General features: G+C 37.4%; 1 protein-coding gene across 1 annotated transcript; it reads right to left on the bottom strand.

Moving 5' to 3' along the window:
- Positions 1-171: 171 nt before the first annotated feature.
- On the bottom strand, positions 172-16,616 carry LOC127663655 (uncharacterized protein C5orf46 homolog). The gene is made up of 3 exons (XM_052155305.1): positions 16,547-16,616; positions 3,572-3,737; positions 172-247 (listed from the first exon to the last, which is right to left on the bottom strand). The coding sequence occupies exons 1-3, from the start codon at positions 16,614-16,616 to the stop codon at positions 172-174; spliced, it is 312 nt and encodes a 103-aa protein (XP_052011265.1).
- Between the last annotated feature and the right edge of the window lie 1,731 nt (positions 16,617-18,347).

The following is an 18,347-nucleotide window of genomic DNA, read 5'->3' as shown; positions in this document are numbered from 1 at the left end:
TTCCTAGGAGAACTATAACACAGACAAGACCTTTTAATCCTCACACCATACTTGGATTCCTCTTTAAGAGTTTCCTGGGATGTTATATTCATGCATAAGTTCTCAAATTCAAAGAGTACAATTATCCAAACCCATGTTTTCTTTGTCTACTATGCACTTTACTTGTAATGTTTAAGGTAAAATCACCTTAGGAGATTTTGAAGGTTGCTTTCCAGGGTCACCTTCACCTCCAAATTTCATAAAACTTCTTGAAAAAGAGAAGAGAGAACAGGCGTTAGGTAGACTTACAGGAATGTAAGTATGGCCATGCCTAGGACATTGACTCAGTTTTCCTTTACTTTCTTAAATATTTTTTAAATTTTTATCCTTTTTTGAAATGGAATCTCACTTGTTCCTGAAACTTGTGTCATACTTGTGATCCTCCTGCCTCAACCTTTCAAGTAGTCTGGGTTGTAGGCCTATGCTACTGTGCTAAAAACTAAGCCTGCTCATCATCGCTGAGGCATAATTTTCTTCTCCAGATTTTCCTACATAACAGTGAAGTAAGGCCCATGATTTTAACAATAGTTTATAGTTCTCACTCAAAATGGCTCAAGAGTAAACTATCTTATTCCCTTTAAGCTGAGAGCTGTTGTTTTGTATCGACAATACAAAGTATTATGAATTCCAAATTGCAAAACAAGATAAAAAGAAGAAATAAAGAAACCAACAAAACCCTGGATTTTGTAATTGTTAGGGTCTATAATTTCTTCCTGGAACTTGTTTCTACATTGGGAATTAATAAGTGAATTGCTTTGATGAATAAATAAAGAATTATGGACTTTATACTAAACACTGTTGTCAGAGGAAGAAAAAGCTCAGGCGAAGACTTTGAAGCTTTATACAAGTATGACCCGTGGCTCAGGTATAACTCTCTGGTGGGAGGGATGGTAGATGTAACAGAAAGTACAAGGACATCAAGAATGGACCTTCACCAACAGCCCTAGAGATGAGCTCTGCTATGTATACAGTGAAATTTTATGAATGAATTTCAGGAATGAAACAAATGAACAAATTTGTGGGAATTATTTTTTTGACCATAACATGAACAGATTTCTACATACACACATGCACATATAGCAAACACACACATACACACACACACAGGCACGTGTGTGTGTGTGTGTGTGTGTGTGTGTGTGTATGTGTGTGTGTGTTTGTGTGTGTTTAGCTGTTTGTATTTGAATGTATGTGGTTTTAGAACAATGGGAAAGTCAGTTTCCATTGCTCCAATAAACTTTAAAAGAAAAACCACGTTTCTTCAGTTTCTTCAGAGGATATATGTATGTAGGCCATGTTATATGCCTGACACCCTATTTAGACATCTGACATATTGGGATAAATAAAGCATATTTTTCACACTGAGAATTCCCCAACTGCTCTCCATTCTCTTTGAGTTGAATCTCACTCTGTCATTCAAGACCAATGATATAGTTCACATTGGCCACAAACATTTTGCTATGAGTATTAGTCCCATCACCTACTCTGAAAGTTTACTTTCCTATTCAACATAGAATTTATCTTGCTAGGCATTTGTAGTTGTCATTGCATGAGCTCGTGCTGTCTGACCTTAAAGATTGAAGATGTATTGAGAAGCAATTTATGCTCTATCTCTGATTCTTAACAAATTTCATGCCAACTTTTCATATAATCAAACGCTAGCAATGCATTTTTTGGAAGCTTCCTCTCATGCTGCACCTCAACAGCACCCATGGTCTTCCTTTGTATATGGACTCTGCTATGTTTTACCTCCTGACTATACCCTCATCTAGATTTATTCTCATGGACAAGGAATATTTTGCCTTTAAGCAAAGACTAATCAGGTTTCCATATTCAATTGTAATACATGGACTTCAGGTATAATCTCTAAGATATTTGTTGATTGTCTAACACCATGGGAAAATGCTATGATATTATATTTGTCTTGATAGACTTATCTATTTTCCTTTTTTCATTAAACCATATCATTTAAGCCAATTTTATAATACTGTAAGTAATATTATACCATCTCAAAGCAAAGTGACAGAGGACAGTGAGTAAGGAAGGGGAGGATAGTAACAAGACCATGATAGGATGGCTTTCCAAGAAGGAACTTGGAGGTAAGCTACGGGCCAAGCTGTGGCCATGACCAATATGTAGACATTTCAGCTACAAGGAAGCACTAAAGCAACACTGAGTTCTGACTTCATCCAATAGCACAAAATGGGAATCAGCTCAGAATATGATAAGTATAGAAAAGAAGGTAACATTTCTGAGCTTAGACCTGACAGGTACCAAATGAAACAGATAGCAAACATACAATGGCATATTTTACATTTTGCATAAGGGGACTTCCTGAGTGAAAGAGAACAAAGGGGTAATACTCTGCCTCCTTGCTTTTTGATGATTTCTATGTGACATTATTAGCTATTTTTTAAATTTTGCATTCATTGGATGTTTTATTTATTAGTTTTCTTTTTACTTTCCTTCTTGTTTCTGTTAATAATCACTAGGAGGCAACAGATGCAAATAAAACTTCCACAAAAAAGAAATGTAATGATAAAATAAAATTGTCTTTGATATTTAACAATGTGTAGAGAAAAATCATATGCAAAATAGCACACAACCAAATGTATTGATTTAAGCATATCAAAGATTACTAGATGAGCCTCAACTACCCTTTTATAATGGATCTTCATTTATTGTCTGTTGAGTATAAGAAGTCAAGTTTACTCCAGGGAAACCTGAGAATCTGTATTTAAATAAAATATGAACATAATTTTCAGGCTTCATAGGACTTTAGGACTCAGCTATGTAGTTGAACACCTGGTTGTATGTGGCTTTCATATCAGAATTACTCAGAAAGCTTTTGAAAATATCTATAGCCTTTGCCTTGCTTTTTGGTACACATACTATGTAATGTAGGAAGACTAATTCAAACAATTCTCCACTGTATCTTGAAGATAGTAGATAAGAAGTCAGAGTTTACTCAAACTCTGCTTGGGTGTCTTTGTAAACACAAATTAAAGAATAGCAAATTTCTGGGTAATAGAGTGAAAGAAGTATTAAGAATAAGGAGAAGTCAGGTGAAATCCAAGCTACTTCAAATCCAAGAAGTATTAGATAGCAGGCTGAGAAGGTTAGAAGGATTCTGGGCTGGATCATTCTTCATAGTGGCCTACACACTGATACTGAGAGTTCTGTAACTTGTATCTAATGAGAGATTATCAGGTATTTTATCTATCCTCTATGAGCTACTCAAACTCAAAATCCAACACAGCACTCACAACATTCATCTTCAGGACCAAAACTTGTCTTTCAGGTTTTGGTTCTGCAAACTTCTGCTTTCTTATTATGGCCTTGAGATTTTAAACCATTAGGATAAGGAAATAAGTGAAGCACTCCCATACCAGAAAAATTCAGGTAAATTAAAGTAGGGGCACTTTTAAAAAAAAAAAGTAATGAATGCATTTGTTCCATTTTACTGGATTTCAGGAGTGCAATCATTATTGACAATAAAGCTGGCAAAGCAAGGTTTATCTCAGTGCTTAACAATCCCCTGGACATGAAATGAAGGATGAAGTCCACTGCATTTTCAATGATCTCCGACCCCAGCATGCTTAAGAATTTGGGGAGCCCTGGCTGTGGATTTTTACTAGAGTCATCGGGCTTATTGTCTGATTTCTCATCTCGTTTGTCATTATCATCTGGGTTGTCATCTGTAAACAAAAGATAAACAGAAAAGAATGTCAGATGTGATTCTTAGCAACAAAAAAAAGGAAAATCTATTTCTCACAGAAGAGCTCTTGAGCTCCTTACTCTCTACTTTTTACTAAGTTATGCCGTTAGTTACATCTTCCAGTCTTTACATTATCATGTAATTCGTATCTCCAAACAGCTTCTGTTTATCAGCTAGTTCTGGGACTTGGACATGTACTAGCCAGCCTATTAGAGTGAGGTGTTAATAAAACTGACTTTTCTCAGATACATCAAATGTTGTGAGTTCATCAGCCAGTGTTGGGATTAATGTCAGACTACCTCTTTCTATGCTAAGATTTTACTTTGTAGGGCTTGTGAAGGTCTTATGCATGCTGTCAAAACTCTTCTAAGTTCCTGTGTATCTTTCCTGGTGTGTCTGAAAAACAATATTTTCTGATGTTATCAACCACTTCTTGCTTTTACAAACTTTCCAACTCCTCTTCCATGAACATCCTTGAAACTTGGGGAACAATCATGTGATATGAATGTACAGTTTGAGAGTGAACACTACTGTCTTGTTCTCCGCATGTTGACAAGTCAGAAGGTGTCTCTGTGTTAATTGATATCTGTTATAAGTAAAGGCTTCTCTGATATGGATGGAGAGATGCTCTTTTTTACAACAATTAGTTTACAGTTAAGGAGTTAGCTAATATAGTTAATGTCAGTGCCAGGCTTGAGATACAGAGAACATAGATGTTCGATGTAATATCAACTAGTGTTTCCATGTGGTTTCTGTGTCCATGGTAATGGAAATAAGGAAAATAAAATCTTCATGGGTAGTTTCCCTGAGCACATGTCTCTAACAGAAAGTTCACATATATCTGTTCCTTTAACAGCACAATTCTAAAAGGCAGGAAAATTACTAAGCCAATTTAAACTTGAAGAAATGAATATCCAGTGGAAAAAAGATAGCCTTTTCAACAAATGGTGCTGGTTCAACTGGAGGTCAGCATGCAGAAGAATGCAAATTGATCCATCCTCATCTTTTTGTACTAAGCTCAACTCCAAATGGATCAAGGACCTCCACATAAAACCTGACACACTCAAACTAATAGAAAAGAAACTGGGGAAGACTCTTGAGGACATTGATACAGGGGGAAATTTCCTGAACAGAACACCAATAGCTTATGCTCTAAGATCAAGAATTGACAAATGGGATCTCATAATATTACAAAGTTTCTGTAAGGCAAAGGACACCATCAAAAGGACAAATCAGCAAACAACAAATCGGGAAAAGATCTTCACCAACCCTACATCAGATAGAGGGCTAATATCCAATATATACAAAGAACTCAAGAAGTTAGACTGTAGAGAACCAAATAACCCTATTAAAAATGGGGTACAGAGCTAAACAAAGAATTTTCACCCGCAAAACTTCAGATGGCTGAGAAGCATCTTAAAAATGCTTAACTTCGTTAGTCATTAGGGAAATACAAATCAAAACAACCCTGAGATTTCACCTTACACCAGTCAGAATGACTAAGGTAAAAAACTCAGGAGGCAGCAGGTAATGGCAAGGATGTGGAGAAAGAGCAACACTCCTCCACTGCTGGTGGGGCTGTAAGATGGTACAACCACTTTGGAACTCAGTCTGGAGGTTCCTCAGAAAACTGGACATGACACTTCCGGAGGACCCTGCTATACCTCTCCTGGGCATATATCCAAAGGATTCCCCTGCATGCAATAAGGACACATGCTCCACTATGTACATAGCAGTCTTATTTATAATAGCCAGAAGCTGGAAAGAACCCAGATGTCCCGCAATGGAGGAATGAATACAGAAAATTTCTTATATTTACACAATGGAATATTACTCAGTAATTAAAAACTATAAATTCATTAAATTTTTAGGCAAATGGTTGGAACTGGAAAATATCATCCTATGTGAGGTAACCCAATCACAAAAGAATACACATGGAGTGCAATCACTGATAAGTGGATATTAATTAGCCCAGAAGCTCTGAATTGTCAAGACACAGTTAGCCTATAAAATGATACCCAAGAAGAGGGAAAGAGAGGGCCCTGGTTCTGAAAAGTGTTGATCCAGCATTGTAGTGGAGTACCAGGACAGGGAACGGGGGGGGGGGGGGGGGGGGAAGTAGCTGATTGGGAAATGGGCAAAGGGAAGAGGTCTTATGAGACTGATTCAGAGGGGGGAACCAGGAAAGGGGAAAGCATTTGAATGTAAACAAAGAATATAGAAACTTAAAAAAAATAGAGATTTCAAAGCTGCTTCTCAGTTTTTTTCTTTTTTCTTATTTGTTTGTTTGTTTGTTTGTTTGTTTCAAGACAGGATTTCTCTGTATAGCCCTTGCTGTCCTGGAACTCACTCTGTAGGTCAGGCTGTACTGGAACTCAGAAATCTGCCTGCCTCTGCCTATCAAGTGCTGGGATTAAAGGCATGCACTACCCCTGTCCAGCCAAAGCTGCTTCTCAGAGAAAGAATTACCAGGTATAGAAATATAATCAAATGCCATCTTTGTCTGATATAAAAATCTAGATTTTTACAGTATTCTGTGATAAACTGTGCTCTTTGCAGGAAAAGTATGCAACTTGTACTTTTGTATGACAGAGAGCAGAAGATAAATGACAAATATTTTTGCCATTCTTATATCATTTATTTGGTTTATAAACAATGGTTTTACAAATGCTGTGTAATTTTTCTCCCGGGGTAATGATTTAAGATATGCAATTTTTAGCTTATTGGATGGAGAAACTGAAATGATAAATATTTTTGTCATTCTTATATCATTTATTTGGTTTATAAACAATGGTTTTACAAATGCTGTGCATTTTTTCTCCCTCGGTAAGCAATTTTTAGCTTATTGGATGGAGAAGCTGAAATGTTTAGGGGCCTGAAGGCTGTGCAAAAGCAAGAGAAAACAGCAACCCAAAGGATGGCTGTAGGACTCATTCACCCAGTCCTTCATCAGGCATAATGGAGGATGCACGTGTGTCCCTTGGATGTTAATGGTGGTCATTTTCATGAGATGGGAAGGCCTTGAAGAGTGGTATTAAACTACAATGTGTTACCTTCTCTCTGAATCTTGATAATAGGATGAGGTAAGACCTTTCCTTTTTCATTTTATTAACAGAACTATAGTATTGCCAGACTCTACTAAAATTACTTGATGCCTTGTTCATTTTTAGTTAAATATCAAATTATTTTTAGGATAAGACTGATAAATATGATATAGGGTGGGATTACAGTAACAATAATTCATTGCTTATTTGAAAATAAAATTTATAAGTAAATCAGTTTCAATTTTTTTAAATGAAGCAACTGCAAGAGCTAGAAAAATGAACTTTAGAAAATTCCATTTAATTGGTGTGATCTCTTTTGTTTAAAAGCTGAAGAATCTATCTTGTTCCTAATTCTAGTCGTTTATAAAATCTAAGCATTGTCTGTATAAAAACAATTTTTAAGATATGCAAGAGTGTCCTGTACCTATCCTGCATGCCCACTACAAGTTTGTTTTTTGTTTTGTTTTTTCAATTTTTTTTTATCCAATATTTTTTATTTACATTTCAAATGATTTCCTCTTTTCTGGCCCGCCCCTCCATGAAAGCCCCCTTCTCTCCCCCTTTTCTCTCATCCATCTCTTCCCACTTCCCTGTTCTGGTTTTGCCCTATACTGCTACACTGAGTCTTTCCAAAACCAGGAACCATGCCTCCGTTCTTCTTGTACATCATTTGATGTGTGGATTATGTTTTGGGTATTCCAATTTTCTAGGCTAATATCCACTTATTAGTGAGTGCATTCCATGATTGATCTTTTGAGACTGGGTTACCTCACTTAGTATGATGTTCTCCAGCTCTTTTCCTGAGACCATTGGCTTGTAAAATTGTCTTCCAGCCTTTTACTCTAAGGTAGTTTTGTCTTTGACACTGAGGTGTGTTTTTTGTATGCAGCAAAATATAGGGTCCTGTTTCCTTATCCAGTCTGTTAGTCTATGTCTTTTTATTGGGGAATTGAGTCCATTGATGTTAAGAGATATTAAGGAATAGTGATTATTACTTCCTGTCATTTTTTATGTTATTTTTATATTTGATATTTATATTTATCAAACATAAAAATATAGTTATATTTTTATCAAACTTTTGGGTTTGATGAAAGAAGGTAACTAACTATCTTGCTTTTTCCAGGGTGTAGTTTCCCTCCTTGTATTGGAGTTTTCCTCCTATTATTCTTTGTAGGGCTGGGTTTGTGGAAAGATACTGTGTAAATTTGGTTTTGTCATGGAATATCTTGGTTTCTCCATCTATGGTGATTGAGAGTTTTACTGGATATAGTAGTCTTGACTGGCATTTGTGTTCTCTTGGAGTTTGTATGAGATATACCAAGGATATTCTAGCTTTCATGGTCGCTGGTGAGAAGTCTGGTGTGATTCTGATAGGTCTTCCTTTATATGTTACTTTAGCTTTTTCTCTTATTGCCTGTAATATTTTTTCTTTGTTTAGTACATATGGGGTTTTGATTATTATGTGATGGGAAGTATTTCTGCTCAGGTCCAGTCTGTTAGGAGTTCTGTAGGCTTCTTGTATATCATGGGCATCTCTCTCTTTAGGTTAGGAAAGTTTTCTTCCATAATTTTGTTGAAGATAATTGCTGGCCTTTTCAGTTGGAAATCTTCACTCTCATCTATACTTATAATCCTTAAGTTTGGCATTCTCATTGTGTCCTGGATTTCCTGGATATTCTGGGATACAAGCTTTTTGTATTTTGCATTTTCTTTGACTGTTGAATCAATGGTTTCTATGGTATCTTTGTCATCTGAGATTCCTTCTTCCATCTCTTGTATTCTGTTGTTGATATTTGCATCTATGGCCCCTGATTTCTTCCAAAGGTTTTCTGTCTCCAAAGTTGTCTTTCTTTGTGCTTTCTTAGTTGTTTCTACCTCTGTTTTTAGATCCAGGGTGATTTTGCTCAGTTCCTTCATTTCTTTGTTTGTGTTTTCCTTTAATTCTTTAAGAGATTTTTGTGTTTCCTCTTTCATGACTTCTGCCTATTGACTCAAGTTCTCCTGCATTTCTTCAAGCTTTTTTTTTGTTTTGTTTTTGCATTTCTTTTTTATTGGCTTCTATCTCTTGAGCCTTATTCTCCTGAATTTCTTTAAGTGATTTTTGTGTTTCCATTATATGGTTTCTAGTTTATTCCAGTTCCCCTGTATTTCTTTAAGAGATTCATTTATGTCTTTTTTGTGTTCCTCTGGTAGGATCATGACCAGTGATTTTAAATCCAAATCTTGTTTTTCTGGTGTATTGGGGTATCCAGGACTTGCGGTTGTTGGAGTGTTTGGTTCAGAGGCTGCCATATTGCCTAGATTTCTGTTATTAGAGTTCTTATGTTTGCCTTTTGCCATCTTGTTATCTCTGGCGTTAGTTGGTCTTGTCTCTGGCTGGTGTTTGAGTCTTCTGTGAGGCTGTAAGGCTATTTCCGCAACACTGGATGGCTGGGTCTCCCCTGTTGCAGATTTCTGATGTGGTGCCCTCCTCTTGAGTGCCCTTGGAGCCCTAGTGTGCCTTGCCCCAGATTGTCTCTGTGAACCAGTTGATGACGCTTGCTCCTTCAGGGAGTGCTGATGGGGTATGCTGTGGGGACCTTTTCTCAGTGCTGATCACTCTGCCAGACAGCCGATCCACCAACCAGGTTGGTGTACTCAAGGCTAGCCTAGCTGCTCAGACCTGAGTCCAGGCAAAAGCCTGACAAGCTTAGGCCTGAGCAAAGTTCGCCTCAGGCTATTCCTGTTAACTGGTTGGTTCTGTCAGGTAGCCAAGATGGAGGCAGTGTTGTGTTAATATAGCCTCACAGACCTCTATCCTTATCCTCCTCCAATATGGGACCACAGTTTGCAGAGGAGAGCTGAGATGCTCTAGGAAATTACATAGTAAACATAAAATCACTTAGAAAAAAAGTGACTGAGCTAGTGTATGAATTCCATCTAACTGCAGGACACACAGGCTTCATGTTATATTGCATTACCTCCATAGAATGGTTCTCTGAGGTTACCAGCTATGTGTAAAGCAAAAACACCCTACAGAAAAAAGAGCCACTCCCTTACAATACAATAATAGTTTACTAAGTCTTAATGTAATACTAATTAGTAGGTTTCAACACCCAAGGAGCCTGAGCTTAGAGTATGGAAAGCCGGGGACTAGTCTCAGTCTTCGGGCCAAATGCATATGCATCACCATTAGTGTGTATTGTACAACATAGTTTAAGGGTCTACAATCTTATTTTTCCTTTTGCTTTCAGCAAAATATTAGTCATGCATTTTTACAAATTGCACGTTAACCACTGTCTTTTAGTTTCTTCACTGGGATGTAAGGATAAAAAGTATTATACATATTGCTCATGTATTCATGTGTATATAGATATATAACCATACTATATATACCACCTCTAAGAGAATCAAACACAGAATAAGTTAACAGCAATTTATCTATGGTATTATTAGTGCTATTATTAATAACAGCAACACAACTATAGTAACTTAATTTTCCTTTAATATTTTGGAATATTATTAAAATATAAAATGCTATTGGAGTGCCCAGAAATTTCAACTCATAATGTCCATAATTAAACACTTTCTCTTTTAAAATATAACAAAGAGTAGGCTTTTATTACATTTAGTATTCAGCTAACTTTCTTAACTGAATGTAATTATAAAATTCTGAGCAAATACAAGAAATATATAGAATTCTACATTGTACAAAGTGATTATAAAAGCATGCTCATTTTATCTGGTAACATCAATAGTTATGTTATTTTTTTTAAAGTAGCCTTCCTATACTCAAAGGATAAGCAGACTGAGAAACTAATTAGAGAAATGACACCATTCACAATAGCCACAAACAGTATAAAGTACCTTGGGGTGACTCTTACCAAACATGTGAAAGATCTGTATGACAAGAACTTCAAGACCCTGAAGAAGGAAATAGAAGAAGACCTCAAAAAATGTAAAAACCTCCCATGCTCATGGATCAGCAGGATTAATATTGTTAAAATGGCCATTTTTCCAAAAGCAATATACAGATTCAATGCAATACTCATCAAAATCCCAACTCAATTCTTCATAGAGTTAGAAAGAACAATTCTCAAATTCATCTGGAATAACAAAAAATTCAGGATAGCTAAAACTATTCTCAACAACAAAAGAAATTCTGGGGGAATCAGTATCCCTGACCTCAAGCAATACTACCAAGCAATAGTGTAAAAAACTGCATGGTATTGGTACAGTGACAGGCAGGCGGATTAATGGAAAAGGATTGAAGATCCAGAAATGAACCCACACACCTATGGCCACTTGATCCTTGACAAAGGGTCTGAAAACATCCAATGGAAAAGATAGCCTTTTCAACAAATGGTGCTGGTTCAACTGGAGGTCAGCATGCAGAAGAATGTGAATTGACCATCCTTTTCTTGTTGTACTAAGCTCAACTCCAAATGGATCTGTATAGAGCCATATTTGGGAGTCATATCTCATGGTAGGAAATTGACATTGGTCAAGGACAATCCCTGGCTTCAGGCAGGAATCTGCTGTTAGGACATAATAAGGAAGTAGGTTAAAGCAGTAATTTTTATCCTAGGGTGGAGAAGCTCAGTGAAGGTTAAGCTCATTGTTCCTCCAGGTCTAGGAATTCGTGAATTAAGCAGGTGTCCCACCCAGCTGCCAGAGCAGTCGAGACAAGGACCTCCAAGAGAAGCTAGACAACTTCCAATGGAACTCAACCCAGAGTCTCTGGGGAAGGGCTTGCCCAAACTGTTAAAAGGTCTGACCACCATTAAAGTTTTGGCCTCGATCAGTGAAACATTGTCCTGGCCCTTCTTTCTTTTCACCCCTTCCCCATCCATCCCTCAGCTTCTGTTCCAGCAACCCAGTTCATAATAGCTGCAGGCAGCTATGGGATGCAACATGGATCAAGGACCTCCACATAAAGCCAGACACTCTGAAGCTAATAGAAAAGAAACTGGGGAAGACCCTTGAGGACATCAGTACAGGGGGAAAGTTCCTGAACAGAACACCAATAGCGTATGCTCTAAGATCAAAAATTGACAAATGGGAACCTCATAAAATTACAAAGTTTCTGTAAAGTAAAGGACACCATCAAAAGGACAAATTGGCAACCAACAAATTGGGAAAAGATCTTCACCAACCCTACATCAGATAGAGGGATAATATCCAATATACACAAAGAACTCAAGAAGTTAGACCCCAGAAAACCAAAAACCCTATTAAAAAATAGGGTACAGAGTTAAACAAAGAATTCTCACCTGAAGAACTTCGGATGGCGGAGAAACATCTTAAAAAATGCTCAATTTCATTAGTCATCAGGGAAATGCAAATCAAAACAACCCTGAAATTTCACCTTACACCAGTCAGAATGGCTAAGATTAAAAACTCAGGAGACAGCAAGTGTTGGCGAGGGTGTGGAGAAAGATGAACACTCCTCCACTGCTGGTGGGGGTTGCAAATTGGTACAACCACTCTGGAAATCAGTCTGGAGGTTCCTCAGAAAACTGGGCACCTCACTTCTGAAAGATCCTGCTATACCACTCCTGGGCTCATACCCAGAGGATTCCCCAACATGTAATAAGTATATATGCTCCACTATCTTCATAGCAGCCCTATTTATAATAGCCAGAAGCTGGAAAGAACCCAGGTATCCCTCAACAGAAGAGTGGATGCAAAAAATGTGGTATATCTACACAATGGAGTACTATTCAGCCATTAGAAACAATGAATTCATGAAATTCTTAGGCAAATGGATGGAGCTAGAGAACATCATACTAAGTGAGGTAACTCAGACTCAAAAGGTGAATCATGGTATGCACTCACTAATAAGTGGATATTAACCTAGAAAACTGGAATACCCAAAACATAATCCACACATCAAATGAGGTACAAGAAGAATGGAGGTGTGGCCTCTGGTTCTGGAAAGACTCTGTGAAGCAGTATTCAGCAAAACCAGAACGGGGAAGTGGGAAGGGTTGGGTGGAAAAATGGGGAGGGAAGGGGGCTTATGTGACTTTCGGGTAGTGGGAGGCCAGAAAAGGGGAAATCATTTGAAATGTAAATAAAAAATTTATCGAATAAAAAAACAATAAAAAAGAATACAATCGAAAAATAAAAAAAGATTTATTTATTTACTTATTTATTTCTAGCATTATATACGTGCCCAATCTGCATGCACACCTACATGCTAGAAGAGGAAATTAAATGTTGATCACAGTGGGGATTGAACTCAGGAAATCTGGGAGAGCAGACAGTACTCTTAACCACTAAGCCATCTCTCTAGCTCCCTTATAGGCAATAAATTAACACTTAAAACTACTTATTTAACTAGTCTTAGAAGTTATAACGTGAACAGAGAATTGTCTTTGGAATATAAATCCTGCCCTTCACATCACTGTGTTGATAACTTTAGAAGCAGAGTCAACACAGACATCCTCATGTGCCCCTTGTGCTGTAATTCTTCTGCATTGTTCATCCAGGTTTCATACTGGTGATCTGGAGCTGTGAGTCCTGCTAGCTTACATGTGAAGGGGCCTGTTGCGAAGTGGTTTCACTTTCTGTTTTCTGCAATACCCTGGACAAGTAAAGAATTCACAGTCTTTTACAGACAAAATGCTGAATTGCTAAGTGAGAATACTGCATGTGCTCTCAGTCCTGTGTGCCTCTTGGGACACAACAAACATGTGCTTAGTTGCAGTGGAAAAAACTTAGGAACTTAGATTTCACACTTTCACTTGTGCCCTGTACTAAAAAAGCTTGACCTCTGCAAGCTTAGTATACTTATATATACAAACCAAGGACAATGAAAAATGAGATGTTTATTTACCAGGATTATTATGAGAGCCTATTAAGAGTGTGCATGATTTTAGAATGGGAAAGAAAACAAGAAAGATTAAGGAAGTTATTGAGGTCTGGGTAAATTATATCAGGTATGGAAAGGATAAGACTTAAACACACACAGACACACACACACACACACACACACACACATATACACATTCACACACACACACACAACAAGTTTCAATACATTAATATCTAACTTCCATTTAAATCAATGGGGTTCTCTTATTAATCTGTATTTTTGTATTAGTTACAAATACTGCCTTTAAACAAAATTGTATGTGTTTAATAAAAGTTTATATAAATTTTATTTTGGGGAGTTAAGTTTTAATTAATCATCAAACAGTAGCTAAAGATACCAAGCCGGTGTAACTGAACTTCTGAGCATTTAACTACATAATGTAGAGGCCTCTAATATTGTGGACAGAAAGACATAAAGTTATAATACTTTGCAACTTGACCTCCAAGGTCAACTAGTTCCCAGAGGACATCTGTGGACATATGCTGAAGTTCTGAAGAGTCATGTGTCCTGTTGTTCAGAGAGATCTTGGAGACAAAACTGAATGTGATATAACCAATGTCTACAACAGGAGGATCAACACAGAAGTAAAACCTGCCTTAGTGCCTCCAAGTGAAGCCATAGTCAAGCAAGGCTTTGATGTTTTCTCAGAAGATGAGACAAATGGTACAAGGAAAGCCAAATGATCCAGGACAGGAGTTTCTCTGGCTCCCAACAGACCACTGAGGTCCAGAACTTCAACTGGCCTTGATTACAAAATGAAAATGATGAATTTGGGAAACTGGCATGGTCTTAAACACCTGACAGGAGATTGTGGCCAAAGACTAAGATGTAAATTGGTTAATTATCCAGCAAATCATACTCATTGATGTTAAGCTCAAGTGTATATAAAATGTTTCTTAGACAGCCATTTCTCACTCATGCTTTTGTCTTAGTAAGAAAATTGCTACTCAAGATGAAGGATATCAAGCCTTTCTAGGATTAAGGCCCCCTTCTTCCTTCTTCATGGGAATCATTTGATGATCCAGCATTGTAGTTGAGTACCAGGACAGAAAAAAGGGAGGGAGAAAGATAAGAGAATGGATGGAGAGAAGAGGACTTATGGGACATATGTGGAAGGGGGAACTGGAAAGGGGAAAGCTTTTGGATTGTAAACAAAGAATATAGAGTATATATATATATGATGAAGGACATCAGGATATTGGTTCACTGTGGCACTGCACTTACTGCTTGCAGCCAAGACAGATGTGATTATTGTCATGTTCAATTGAAAATCATGAAATCAAGGCTTTGATTTGGATATTTTTAAAGTACCTACTGTTTTGGCTTTTCCTGATTATTTGTCTAGAGCTTGCTAATATCTCTCCTTTACTTCTCTTTCACATCTTTTTCAAGGCAATAGTCAAGGACTTCCTTTCCTCTCTAAACATAGCTTTTATGAAATTATCAATGCCTGTTTAGGATCTTTCTGATAGACCCACTGAACTAGCACCCCAACTGCCATGCCCCACATGCTCTTTCACTATAAGAAGCCAGGTTGATCATTGCCATACTCCCATAAGACTGACTTCTTATGAAGGATGAATAATGAGAACAAAAGTAAAAATTGGATGAGCGTGTTAGAGTGATAAAAACAAACAAACAAACAAAAACCCTAGGCCTACTCAATTATTTCTCCACTAAAAGTAAGAAATGTATTTGGATCACTTAGAAACCTTGTATTTCCCAGAGACCAAAGATTCCAGAGGTGTTGTGGGGGAGGGGTGTCTCTGATACCTGATATGGTCCCTAAATGATTTTAAGGTTAGTTGGAAAGTAGCAATAAAGGAATAAAGGCCCATGAATGTAAGACAGCTTTTGGTGAAGAGAATAGATATCAGGCTGGGTGAAGGTCTAACATTCCACTTGTGCTAAGTTAATCACCTGGGCTAAGGTACCACCCCTCACAAAGGAGCAAGGCAAGCTCACCTTAAGCCATGCTTAGGTATAATAATTATCACCTTAATGAGATACTGTATCTCCTCCCTGCAGAGTTCTGTCCCGCCCCCAGCACAGTAGGTTACTACTTTGCAGCTCTGCACCTCGGTCTACTAGATTGTCTGAACTTCTCAGAAGGTATGACTTTTCATTTTCTTCTATCTCTACATTAAGCAGGTACCTTCTCTTATCACTTTAGATTTTTCTAATACTGTGGGCCTTCTTAATACCCTATGTCCCCTCGTAGCCATGTGTCTGTATGCTACCATATACCAGATATCCATACTGGTAATTCAAATAGAATTACATATTTTTCCATGGTCAAGAAGCTGTGAGATATACAAACAGCCTAGGGTGATTTTTTTTAAATGTTACTAAGTCTGTCTTCAAACTTTAGAAAATTATCACAGATGATAACAATAGTGTTTAATATTCTTTGCTGATTATTATTAACCAGGCACTATTCTAAACTGTTGTCCCTTTAATTTTTATGATAAATTTGTGGGACAGTTCCATTATTTTTTTGACATCTACAGGTATTGAATATTGTGCCTTAATTTGCATTTCCTTTAATGATCTCCATCATCATTGAACATTATTAGTTTTAATCATCAAAACACCCACAGACATTTCTCAAATAATGTAAAATAATGAAATAGTGTCACCTTATCATTTAAGAATATAAAAAAGGATTCTTTTCAAATATCAAACACTTAACTGAGAATGGAGGATACAACAAAAGTTAGGCTTTATAAAACTGCTTTCTGTATTAGATGTGCTTCCAACACCCAGCCCAGTGATCTTTCCTTGGTGCCAAGTGCCCCTCCCCTATAGTGTTCTGGATCAGTCACAGCTTCCACCCATTGCAACTAACTATGGCCAAGTTTCTATGCTGAGATCAGAAACACTTACCTGCCCGGCAGGTCAGGATTAGGGCACTTAGTCCCAGGACAACCATCAGGCGAACAACTGAGACAGCCATTCCTGTTGTCTTGGTTCTTGGTGCAGATAAGTTGCCTAGGTGCACCTGAAGCTTTGCTCAATTTATAGGACAGTTGTGATGACATCATCTGCTGTGAAATGTAGGCAGTTGCACAAAATATTTACACAGCGTCCTCTGACATCTCCACCAATGAGCTCTGCCCTGTCTTTCAAAATCAGAGCAATTGAATTTCTTTTTTGTGTGTGTTTTATTTCCTCCTTTTCTCCATTTTCTCTTTTTTTCATGTTTTATTGGATATTCTATTTTATTTTTTACATTTCAAATGTTATCCCCTTTTCCGGTTTCCCCTCTGCAAATCTCCTATCCAACTTTACATTCATATAAACATTAAAAGTTAGGATATGTATATGTGGCAGAACATGTGATTTTGTCATTCTGAGACTAGAGAGCCATATTAAAATAACATTTCCAGCTTTTTCCACACTCCAGAAACTAATATCAATTTCTTAGGAGATTTACAAAAGCATGCATATATATACACACACACACACACACACACACACACACACATACATACACAAATGTACTCAGGTCATATGATCATTTCCTAGATAGCATATACAGTCTTTTGAGTATATGCCCAAGGAGAGTACAGCTAAGCTGTATCAGCTCTACTTTTCATTTTGTTGAGGAGCCTCCATACTGGTTGCATTAGCTTGCACTCCAACCAACAATGGATAAGAATTTCTCTTTCTCCATAACTTTAGTAGTCACTGTTGTCATTTGCTGTCCTTGTCATAGTCAAATTAATTGTGACGAGATAAAATATCAATGCAGTTTACCTTTGTATTTGCCTTACAGTTGAGGATGTTGAAGCACATATTCATTGGTATTTGTGTTTCATCGACTCAGATCTATCTATTTATTCATCAGCCCATGTTTTAAATGACAGCTTTGTGCTTTAGGTGTTTAATTTTTGCTATTCTTTATATATTCCGGATATCAATTTCATCTCTGAGGAGTAGCTGGTAAATGTATCTAACATTGTGCCAGCAGCCATTTTCACTTAGGTCTCAAAACCTCCTCCTTTCAGCCATCTTACATGCTCAAGCCTGCCTTTTGAAGGAAAAACATTAGCTTTCAGGTTTGCAAATATCAAGTTGGTCAGCACGTATAGAGCTCATGTTGGCTAGAACAAACAGAGCTCACCTGCAGTTTGGCTACTATAACAATCTCTTTCCAATTCACCTCCTTGTGATCATTTTAGTTTGCCAGCTTCCTTGAAGCCCAAGTCAGCTTTGTCATAAGATTCTGAGAGAAAATTTGAGAAACTACTTCCTAGAGACAATGTTTAGAGACAGTGCTTGCCCTCTAAGAGACTCTTCCCTGGAGACAATATTTGCCCCCTTACACTCCCTCCCTACATCTTGCTTGCTTCCCTTTATATTGCGGTGTGCAAAATAATAAAGTTTGGCAGTTTGATTGGAATACTGTCTTGCTGTCTGTCTCTCATGTCTCTTGTCTCTCATCCTCTCCTAGGTGGTCTGGGGACCCTGTTGACTGTCCTGCGTGTTGGGACAACATTGTGTAGGCTGTCTCATAGTAATTTCCTTACCATTCAGAAACATTTTAATCCCATGTAGTTCCAGATGCTGATACTTAAAGATATTTCCTATACTATTGAAATGTGGTTCAGAAAGTCATTGCTTCTACCTACAACCACAAGTGCATTTCCTATGTTTCCTATGTTGAAAGAATCATCATTTTTTT

The sequence above is a fragment of the Apodemus sylvaticus genome, chromosome 13 (genome assembly GCF_947179515.1).
Source record: "Apodemus sylvaticus chromosome 13, mApoSyl1.1, whole genome shotgun sequence".
Classification (NCBI taxonomy): Eukaryota; Metazoa; Chordata; class Mammalia; order Rodentia; family Muridae; genus Apodemus; species Apodemus sylvaticus.
Note: the sequence above shows the minus strand (reverse complement) of the source record. Positions and strands in the feature narration are given on the sequence as shown.